At 40.9% G+C, this 11,418-nt stretch overlaps 1 protein-coding gene across 1 annotated transcript in view; it reads left to right on the forward strand.

The window, feature by feature from the left end:
* TPCN2 (two pore segment channel 2) overlaps positions 1-10,247 on the forward strand; it is a 56,283-nt gene extending 46,036 nt beyond the window's left edge. The window contains exons 19-25 of the mRNA XM_074955216.1: positions 1,471-1,542; positions 3,541-3,614; positions 4,113-4,203; positions 4,309-4,391; positions 5,398-5,479; positions 7,186-7,271; positions 7,953-10,247. Coding sequence (XP_074811317.1) covers positions 1,471-1,542; positions 3,541-3,614; positions 4,113-4,203; positions 4,309-4,391; positions 5,398-5,479; positions 7,186-7,271; positions 7,953-8,031 — 567 coding nt within the window. The 3' untranslated portion in view covers positions 8,032-10,247. The remainder of the gene's footprint in view (positions 1-1,470; positions 1,543-3,540; positions 3,615-4,112; positions 4,204-4,308; positions 4,392-5,397; positions 5,480-7,185; positions 7,272-7,952) is intronic.
* Positions 10,248-11,418: the final 1,171 nt, after the last annotated feature.

The following is an 11,418-nucleotide window of genomic DNA, read 5'->3' on the forward strand; positions in this document are numbered from 1 at the left end:
AAGCTGGGAGGTATTGCCAATTTAGAGAAGGACCGGGATATCCTACAGGAGGATCTGGATGACCTTGTAAACTGGAGTAATAGTAATAGGATGAAATTTAATAGTGAGAAGTGTAAGGTCATGCATTTAGGGATTAATAACAAGAATTTTAGTTATAAGCTAGGGACGCATCAATTAGAAGTAACGGAGGAGGAGAAGGACCTTGGAGTATTGGTTGACCTCAGGATGACTATGAGCCGCCAACGTGATATGGCCGTGAAAAAAGCTAATGCGGTCTTGGGATGCATCAGGCGAGGTATTTCCAGTAGGGATAAGGAGGTGTTAGTACCGTTATACAAGGCACTGGTGAGACCTCATCTGGAATACTGTGTGCAGTTCTGGTCTCCCATGTTTAAGAAGGATGAATTCAAACTGGAACAGGTACAGAGAAGGGTTACTAGGATGATCTGAGGAATGGAAAACCTGTCTTATGAAAGGAGACTCAAGGAGCTTGGCTTGTTTAGCCTAACCAAAAGAAGGTTGAGGGGAGATATGATTGCTTTCTATATCAGAGGGATAAATACCGGAGAGGGAGAGGAATTATTTAAGCTCAGTACCAATGTGGACACAAGAACAAATGGATATAAACTGGCCATCGGGAAGTTTAGACTTGAAATTAGACGAAGGTTTCTAAGCATCAGAGGAGTAAAGTTCTGGAATAGCCTTCCAAGGGAAGCAGTGGGGGCAAAAGACCTTTCTGGCTTCAAGATTAAACTTGATAAATTTATGGAGGAGATGGTATGATGGGATAACATGATTTTGGCAATTAATTGATCTTTAAATATTCATGGTAAGTAGGCCCAATGGCCTGTGATGGGATGTTAGATGGGGTGGGATCTGAGTTACCACAGAGAATTCTTTCCTGGGTATCTGGCTGGTGAATCTTGCCCATATGCTCAGGGTTCAGCTGATCGCCATATTTGGAGTCGGGAAGGAATTTTCCTCCAGGGCAGATTGGAAGAGGCCCTGGGGGTTTTTCGCCTTCCTCTGCAGCGTGGGGCACGGGTCACTTGCTGGAGGATTCTCTGCACTTTGAAGTCTTTAAACCATGATGAGAGGACTTCAGTAGCTCAGACATAGGTGAGAGGTTTATTGCAGGAGTGGGTGGGAGAGATTCTGTGGCCTGCATTGTGCAGGAGTTCAGACTAGATGATCGTAATGGTCCCTTCTGACCTTAATATCTATGAATCTATTAATCTGTGAGATCCGTGGATGAAAATCACTATTATTTATATTATCATAGCAGCTAGGAGTCCCAGGCATGAGTCAGGACCTCACTGTACTAGATGCTGTAGTAGAAGTGCAAAGTATTTAACTGCACTTCATTTTCCCAGCCTGCCATCATTTTGTATCATTTTAGTTACAATAGATTAGAGGGGCTTAAAAAATGTATAATAAAAATATTGATAAGAATTCTGTGTTTTGTTTTAGTTCATGGCTTTGGTTGCCAGTACATTGCTGGATCTGGTGAAAAACTTAAGAGCCTTTGCAGGGCTGCTGGTGGTGAGTTACAATTCGAGATTGTCAGTCTTTCTATAATATGCTGCAATCTAGGGTACGCTTTCTACAGAGTAAACCAGCGAAAGGTACATGCATTGTCCCCACTAACAATAGCAGAAACTACATGACTAATTTTCATGAAACAGCACATCAGATATTTGCTTCCAAGTGTTCATCCTGCCCCCTAGCAGTGCAACCCTTCCTTATGGGATCAACAAACTAGCTGATTATTGTATGTGGAGCTGGTAGCAACTTTCCATTTTAAGACCCTCTATTCAGTTACTTATAATTTTACAAAACTTTAAGCATTCAGGCTGAAATTTCCTGTCCTGGGTTTCTGCCTCAGGCTTTTTATTTATTTATTTTTTTTAAGTTTCAGCTGAAACAGTTCAGCCATGTCCAAGAAGAAGGTTAAGGAGATATACGTTATCCACATTAAAAACCACCCTAACCAACTAGAGCCCTGCGCAGATACAAAGTTTATATCTATGGATATAAAGCGGATATCTGCGGAGCTGCAGGGCTCTACCAGGAACCGCAGCGGCGAAAGCAGCAGCACGTCAGGCCTCGGTTCACAGGAGCCAACGTCCAGCCCGGGCAGCTCCTCCAGCATGGCCGCAGCGTCCCCAGCCCTGCCCACTGGGGCTGGCACCAGGTTCACCAGCAGCTGTCCCTGGTTGCGCTAGAGTTTGCAAGCAGCTCGCATGCTCTCGGCCAGAGACACACGCAGCTTCTGCCCCAAGGAGCTTACAGTCTGAGACCGATCTTGCGATAGGCTGAGCACCCTCAACTATCATTAATTTCAAATATTTTTGTTTAAGTTGGAGTTGAGGATGCTCAGTTGATCTCCTTGGATGATGAGGCCTTATTACATTTGTTGTTGATTTGAGACTTATTTTTTCCAACGTTAGTCTGCAACATATACTGTTAGTATCATGTTAATTATTTTTTGGCCCGTTTCTCTTTTGAGTGTTTACTGTGTATATTAGAGTTAATTTCATAGCTGGTGTTACAGGGAATAAAACTGATTTATTATTGCCAAGCCAGATGCCCCACCTACTGGCAGACTGTGGATGTGTAGCATCAACTGGATCCAACATGTTTAAAATCCTCTTGTATGTAGCTCAAAGTATAATATCCTTTTCCTTCCTGGGACTTTTTAAATAACAATATAGAAACATGAGAACTGAAATTATCCTGGCATTTTCACTAGAACGCTCATGTTGTCTCAAGCCAGCCTAGTAGCAAGTGATGCTTTCTTCAGTAAGAATTGTAAAGCGTTGACAACTCTCTGAAGGTTATTTCTAGGGCAACTCCTGACATAAGGTAAAATTTTCAAAAGTACATGAGTGATTTCAAAACATAAGTCCCATTTTCGAAAGGCACATAGTGCTCATTGATAACCAATGGGAGCTGGTCCTTTTTCAAAATGGGAATTATGCTCCGAAGTCACTGAAGCACTTTTGAAAATTTAACTTTAGCACGATTACAGCGGTGCTTTTACAGAGGTTTCTGATTAAATATAAATAGCTGATTTAAATTTGGCCATAGCTTAGGTTTGGTAGAAGCTTGCTTTTAGGAAACCTAAGTCCAACAGCAATCTTCCCATAACTTTTTAAAAATCCCAGTAGAAATAGTTTTTAACCGCCACTCCTCTGTAGTGTTTGCAGTTCAGCCATCACCGCACTGAGAACCAGAAGGTGAAACTTTTCATAAAGAAAAGTGGCTTCAGTTTTTTTTAACAATTCCCCACTGAATGGACTATAGAAAGAAAGCATGCAGCATAGAGTGAAAAATAAGTGTGCTTTAAAAAGTTCTTTCACTTTTTAATAACCCATGGCATTGTTTTAAACAAATTCCGTTACCTCCGTTACTCCATGAGTTTTAAGTTGATTGTGTTCCTTTTTAACATTGAATGGTCTCTGAGTAGCTTACCTTACAACACCCTAAGTTAGTTTTTGAGTATTTTAGTGACTAATGCTAATGTGTATTCCTTTCCAGGTGGTTTTCTATGCGTTTGCTATCACTGGCATAGTGCTATTTAAAGGTGCTGTTGTTCCTATGGGAAATATCAGGTAAGGCTTTACTCTAAATGTTCAGTATTTGGAAAGATCCTCTTGGTTTTTGAAACCCCACTGTATACCTCTGTTCTTATCTCCCTGGACTCTTTGATAAGTACCTCCATCCTCAGTCCCCTTTTCTGTACGCTCCTCACTATTATAGCATGCTTTTTAATTTGTGGTGGGCCAAGAATCTTTGACTTTCTTACTGTGAGCCCCTTGGTTTTCCCTCCTTATCTTTCTCTTCCTTTCTCTCCAGTCTGTCACTAACCTCTTAAATCTTGCAGGTTTTCCTCCCCTGCTCACTATTCTATCCTTCCAACTTCCCATCACTGTTTTGAGTCTCCAGGAATGCTCATCCCCATCTTGGAAATTTCAGACCCCTTTTCTGCTTTCTCTCTAACTAGTGCTCCCTTTCTGCCTGTGAGAAGGTACTCAACTCAATGGAAGCATTCTACCTATAGAACAGTGTCTAGCATGTTATAATAACATTGCACTCTAATTTCATTGTAGTGTTGTCAATGCAACATCTGGTAACAGCACCTTGCAGTGTGGGACCTACGAGCAGTTGGAGTATTGGCCAAACAACTTTGATGACTTCGCTGTGAGTCTGGTTGCTAGTGGAATATGTTCTGTGTTTTCTGAAGATGTCTAAATAGTGACAGTTAGTGCAATAACCACTCAACCTCTGTTTCATCTTGTTGCTTAGGCTGCGGTAGTGACTCTCTGGGATATCATGGTGGTGAACAATTGGCAAGTTTTCCTGGATGCATTTTCAAGATACTCAAGTCCGTAAGTAATAAAACAGGTACCTAAGGAGACCCTCCATTGGGGGTATTATCCTGTGTTCTATTCAACATAGTTCTTCAAAGTAAATGGGCAGAAACTATAGACAGAGTTCACTTCTTATGATCTGGGAACAGGAATTACATATGAAATTACTGCCTGCCTGCTGCTATCCCGAGCTGCATCTCTTCAAATCCACCCAAGTATCTAGTAACCAAAGTTTGCCACTTAATGGACAGCTGTTTATGTCTATGTAAAGTGGTAGGTCTCAGTCCAATGTCCAGTGGGCATCACATTTAGCAATAATTTGGAATCTTTGTTGGCAGTTGACTTGACCCAGAATTGAATTGACCATGGAGCTTGGACTCCATATGAGTTTGCTTCACCCACCTGTGCTCCTTCATGGCCAACCTTGAGATGTGTTGGTAGATCGCTGTGGGGAAGCTTGTGTTGCTGCTGTATCAGTTCTGTGGATAAACGGAGGTGTTCAGTCTCGTGTGTTGTCAGTCTAGCATCTTTCATTTGCATTAAATAAACATAGGTAAAGTTTAAGAATCTTGATTTTTCTTTAAGTTAGGTTTCCCTTCCTTTGGTGTCTCAATTGGTTAAAGCACAATGCACTATACCGTGGCAGTTTTGCCATTGACTTTGGTGGAGCCAAGATTCCACTTCATATTTCTTTTTCAGAATTCAGACTCAGAAATTGATGTGATATCAGTGTGTGTTCGTGTGAGGGGTGGTTGGGGATGGATTCTGATGAAGGACAGAGTACATTTATCTCTCAACTGATTGAGATCCAAACTTAACAAATGGTTTCTCCCAGGCAACTGTTTTATTTATGAAAATGGTGCAGCTTTTCACAGGGAAAAATGTAAGTCCACAGCTATGAACTTTCATGGCTTTTTAAGGGATGGAGGCATTGGATAATCATTTTCATTATAAGGTGGAATTGTTAGCCTCATAATATTGTACACATCTTTATTTTTTGTCTTTTAATATTCTCCTTCTCCAGGTGGTCAAAGGTCTATTTTGTAGCCTGGTGGCTAATTTCCTCTGTCATTTGGGTCAATTTGTTCGTAGCCTTACTTCTGGAGGTAAGGGAATGAGTTTTATCTTTAGATTCTTGAAGGGTGTGAGAATTTTTATGCAGATCTATTGGAAGTAGAGTTTTTGCCATTATGTGAAGTTGAGCACTCAGTGATGGAATAAATCCAAAGCCTGTCCAGGTGTAAGAGGACATCTAGTGATAAGAGTAATTATGGACATAATTTAATTAACTTTAGAGAATATTGTCCATCCAATATCCTCTAATGGGAATGAAAAGAGAACAGTTATTATTAGCATGAATTGTCCCAACTATTCTTGTGTATGTCTGGTCACCCTTGGCACACGAGAACTGTATTAAGCTGGAGGGTGTATTTTCTGGATGAGGTCATACAAACCAAGGTCCTGCTTGCTTTGTGTAGATGTTAAAGACTCCAGAGCACTCACTGCAAGAGTATTTTTCCCAGAGTCTTTTGGACTGCATTTTTCATGCTCCCTTGTTGTATGATATACTATTTGCTGGTTGGTCTTCACTATCTGCCCCAGAGCTGGTTTGCATTTTATTGGTGCTGAATGATTTCAGTTTGTAAACAGCTTTGAAGGGTATAAATGTACGGTGTTCTTATTTACTATATAAGTACTGCAGACTTGCATGTGCGCTGTACTGTACTGTACTGTCTCTCTCTAGTACTAATCACCTAGGCTGCAGGTTTGTGGTGGCCATGCCCATTGCAGAGAGAGCTGGCTCTATAGGATTCCAGAAAAAGCTATTCCACGTTTGAAGAGGCTGTGCCATGATTTTCCACTCCTGCAGAGGCACGGAGGCCAAGTCCAGAGAGGCTGGCCTGATTTAAAGAGGTTGCCCTCTAAAGCATGGTGATGATGAAGCAGGTTTTAAAGATGGTGCTGAAATCAGTATATAAAAATATTGTCATGACAAGCCTGCAGCTTTACCAGTCACTTGCCTCTGCATCCTTTCTGGAAGGCTAAATAGCTACAAAATAGACTCTGGACTGCCGACATCAAGTCCGAGCCTTATCTGTGAGCGTACGGGAAGGTATTCTACCCTTGGGGACCAGCCCTGCAGAGAGATCCATTGACTTTTTTTCTGCGGATTTGGGGCATAGATCTGTTGTAATGGCTTGGATGTGGCACTGTGTGGCAGGAAACTTTTGTTTCTGCATGAGTTGTCCATCTACCTCTTGTCATTGTGTAAATCAAAGCAAGCAAAGAGACAAGCCAGAAAATCATTCCTTCTTTGATAAAGCTGTGACATTTTAACTTGAAGTAAGTCAAAGAAATTGCTTTTCAGCCGGGGGGAACCTAAGCAGGTGAACGCTAGCAGGGACATTTTAAAAATGTGGACGTTTAAATCGGGGAATGCGGTTTGTACAGTGTATGGAACCCAGGAGTCCTTTAGTCCCTCTGCTCTATTTTTACCTCCACCATCTCACTGTGTGACCATGAGCAAGGTACTCATCCCTGTTTGAGGCACAGAAACGTAAACCGTGATTTACCTCGAAGCGTCGTGTTGAAGTGTTAAGTTAATTCAGTGAAGTGCAGAAGTAATATTTTTATTATTTGGTATTTTGGTTTATTATTATGTACCTCATATATATGTATAACTGGCTTGAAGAACATTCCTGTTCTGGGCTTTAGGGGGATTTATAAAAACTAAACCACAGGGAAAATATAAAACCTTATGTCTAAAGATGCTAAAACTAGCCTTTTATTTTCTTTCTCCTTCCAATTCCAGAACTTTATTCACAAGTGGGACCGTCACTCCCATCGGCAGTCTCTCTCAGAAATTGAATACCAGACAACGGTGGAATTAATGTTCAGGTGAGTCACATTAGGACTTGGTGGATAATAGCCTATTTTTAAGGATGCTAATCTCCTTTTCAAAGACAGCGTTCCAGGTGGGAACGGGGTTTGCTTCAAGCCTGGTGAGTAAGAGTACAAATCTTTTAGCTATTAGCCGGGAGCAGTCCTGAAAGTGCTTTACCTATGCCTGCCCTGCCCTGGCTTAATAGACTAACCTTTTGGAACATTCCATAATATGATGCTGGGAGAAGAGGTACTAATAATGAAGGACTACTGTGGGTGGGAATGGTAAAACAATCCACATTCTTGGCTTTGTGTTCGACTGTGGGTGGAGAGTTGATCGTGTTGCATAAGTAGAACTTGTGGTACAGATTTAATGTTCAATGACTTCACTGGGAGCATGTTCTCATTTGACAAGTTTTTTTTCAGGAAAGCACATCCATTGACCTCAGTTATGTTGTACTGCGTGCAGGAAATTGCTTCCCTTCTCCTTATGGGAAAACAGCTGCTGGTTTCTATGACACGTCTGTAGTGTAGAAGGATGGATCACTCGGAACTGGATGCATCATTAGGAAGCATCAGCCTGTTGTAATTGTAATTCTCTTCTTCAGTCTTGAAATAAGGATGTTATATCTCAGTAAAAAAATGTTGAAAAATCCCCTTTGCTGCCCTAAGCAACTTATGCTTTTTTCTTTGTAGGGATGTTTTGGAAGAACCTACAGAGGAAGAGCTGATGGAAAAACTGCACCAGCATCCACACCTGCAACTGTGTAGATGACAGATTGATGGGAGGACCAGTTTATTCATGCCTTTTTTGCAATAAGGTTGTCAGCTGGAGGACTGATATTGCAGTGAAATTGAATGTATTTTCTGTAAAGTGCTGTTAACCTGAAAGCTGACAGGAAAGCATGTAACATTTTAGTTGGCATTTTGATTTTACTCTTGAACACCACCTACAATGCAGAGAACTGCAGGGAGAACTTTTTTTTAAAAATAATCTGCTCCTTTTTAAAAAAAAAACATTAAATTCTTCTAATTTGACTTGATTTTAGAGTCATTTTATGGGAATATGCAGCTGTTATTTTTTTAAGTGTCAGGACAAGGAGTTGTAGACCATTTTATTTGATTCTTTTTTTTAAGAAGGAAGAGAGTATTAAAATGACAGTGCACTTTAATGCAAACACTTCTAACCACTATGCTTGCTGCTTTTTTGTACCATAAATAATGGAACTGCCTATTCTGGCATTCAGTGTGCCAAGGACAGTGCCTTAAAATTCTTGAATGAATTAGGCAGAGTCATGCTCTAGATTCTCAGCCTTTTTGTAATAAGGGAGATCGAAACACTATTTTTATTGAAATATGATGCCAGCATTCTTTTATTTACTAAACGTTCATAATTGTACAATCCTGTTCAAAGTTCAGGTCGAAGGTGGAGATAGTCTGTATCACAGTTTCCTTTTTTTGGCCGGTGTTAAGGGCTGTGCCCATGTGGTGATTGCATTATATTGATAACATTATCAAGGTCAGTATAATTTTGCATGGAACAATCGTGCCCTTGTTTTACAATCTGGAATAATTAAGCTCTACTTCAGAGAAAATATGCTCATGTTGCTTTGAAAATGAGCTCTTCCTTTTTGCATTCTGACAAGTCTTGTTTTCCCTGGATTCATACTGAGCCACAGTTTGTTTACTTTTGCAAGAATTTTAGTGGAAATCCTGTGCAAAATATAGCCATATATCCACCTTGGGTGGATGGGGAGCAGGCAGTCATGTTCAGGCTTCCCCCTCATAAACTATACCTGTATATAATAAATTGATTTTTAATTCAGGGGAGTGGATTTAGGATAGTATGTGGCACCAAAATCATTGGGGGTCATCTCACTTTTTTTTAGAGCTGGATGGGACAAATCCTGCAAGGTACTGGACTGCCTCATTTCTCACTGTAGTCCATGGAAGCTTGAGGGTGCTTAGTATCATGCAAGATCATATCCTTTGTGCTAGCTCTTTTCCCCAGTTCTGGTTAAACGTTTATTGTATCATAGATGTCAGAGATGGGGGGGAAGGGCCTATTAGGTCATCTAGTCCATCGCCTTGGGATCAACACAGGATTGTTCCCTATTTTCTAGCTTTTTTTCCAATACAGTTCCACAGCAAGACACTCACACAGTTGAACAGCTTCCACTATCTGATGCATCTCATCAGTAGGAAGTTAGCCTAATTTTTTCTTATTTTAGTGTAAGCCAGTTACTCTTGGTTATCGCTCTTTAACCACGTTAAGCATTCCTTTAACTCCTTCTTGTTTCTATACTCTGTATACTTGGTGAATTATGTATGTCCATCCTGCCAAGTGAGCCTGTCCGTTCCTGTATGCTTGGGATGTTCTATTTTGGCTCTTCGTCTTTTATTTGGCCATTATGTTCCATTGTTTACCAAAGTAGCATAACTTGGTGTGATATTCGTATAATCTTCATAAATCATGTCTCTTGTATGCAATCCTTGCACATGGACAGATGTGCAGAGAACAATCTATTTTAGTGCTTGTTTGTTTGTTTATGTATTGGACTGGGAATGTAATGCAGAACTACATACAGGAAATAGCGTGTCTAATATAAATTGTACTATAAGAGGTAAATTACTATGTGATACAACTTTTAATCTTTAAATGCACAGAGACTTGAATAGGAGTAAAACAGAAGGCTTAATTGGTAAAAATGTCCTTTTTATTCCTTTCTTCCATTTACGTGTTCTAAATGTTGAAGGACCTCATGTGTGGTTTGATCATCTGAAGGGCTGAGCTCTTCCCATGACATGTTGAGCACCTTCCACTCCCATTGATTTCAGTAAGAGTTGAGTGCTCAGCACTTCTTTGGCTCGAACCTATATAGAATTGCCATTTATGCTGTGTTGCATAACCTGGACATAGGTGGTTATTCTTGTTAAGGGTGGGTAGATGAGACACAGACACACACCTGGAAGAAATGACCATTTGAAAGCTTTGGAAAAATGTATTAAAACCATAGTTTGGATTCTCATATGTAAATACAGCAACAAATTTGGTTTTCTATCTTCAGAGGATTTTTTTTCTTCTGGTTTGCTTTCTAGTAAGTACAAAGCTGTTCTGTGGAAATGGCAAAAAAAAAAAAATTCGTCAGCTCCATTGTAACAAATCCATGACCAAGGGAGAACTTTGACGTGTGATTACTTTGCTTGCTTTTGCCACACTAAAAAGTTTTTAGTGACAGCAGGATTGTACCCCAAATCTTCCTGTTCCAAAATCAATAGCCCCTCCCACTTCAGCTTAAGGAAAAACATCTATGCAGCTATTGCAGTATCAGAGTTTAGGGAACAAGGCTGAGAAGTTCTGACTCCATTCAGTAGGAGACAGCACAAGCACACTGCTCTATGGAGACATGTATAAAAGAGATTCTGTTCAGAGCTGCAAATGAGACAGGCGGTATAATTCCCGTTACTATGCACATGTTACAATGCATAGAGAAAAGCCTACCATTAGCAGGTAAAATCATAAGGGATTGATTGAGATGGGGGAAACAGACTTTATAGTTTCTCCACATTTTTATTAATATCTGTACTGTGTTGCTGTGTGTAAATTTTTTTCAGCTGCACAGCTTGCTGCTTTTGGCGAGCATTTATTTTCTAGGTTTTTAGAGCAATATTAAAAATGATTCCCAGTATCCATTAGTTATCCCCAAACTGTAAGGTCAGGTTGGCTTAAACACTTAAGTATGTGCTATCTTTTATCCTGTATAAATTACAGGGTTTATCTTTTCACTTGCTGATAGACCACATGTGCTGGCAGCTGTGCATACTGTTATGGTTTTAGAAGCTGATACTACGGCTTAAAATTCCTTAATCCAAATAGAGCAGAGGTTTTCAAACTGTGGGACGTACCCCCTTAGGGGGTGTGGAAGAACGTTTGGGCGGGGGGCGAGCGGGGTGGGACCTGGGCCAGGCTCCGCGGGGGAGGGAGTGCCACCTCCACCCTGACTCACCTCAGCAGGCCGCTCAGCCTGTGGGTCTGTGGCAACATCTGCCATGGCTGCCGATTTCCGCTCCCGGCAGCCTTTGCATCCAACACTGGCTCCACCCCCAGAGACAGTTGCCCCACCCTGAAAACACGAGTGGGCAGGGGCAGAGGGGCAGGTAT

Source organism: Natator depressus, chromosome 6 (assembly GCF_965152275.1).
Source record: "Natator depressus isolate rNatDep1 chromosome 6, rNatDep2.hap1, whole genome shotgun sequence".
In the NCBI taxonomy this organism is placed as follows: domain Eukaryota; kingdom Metazoa; phylum Chordata; order Testudines; family Cheloniidae; genus Natator; species Natator depressus.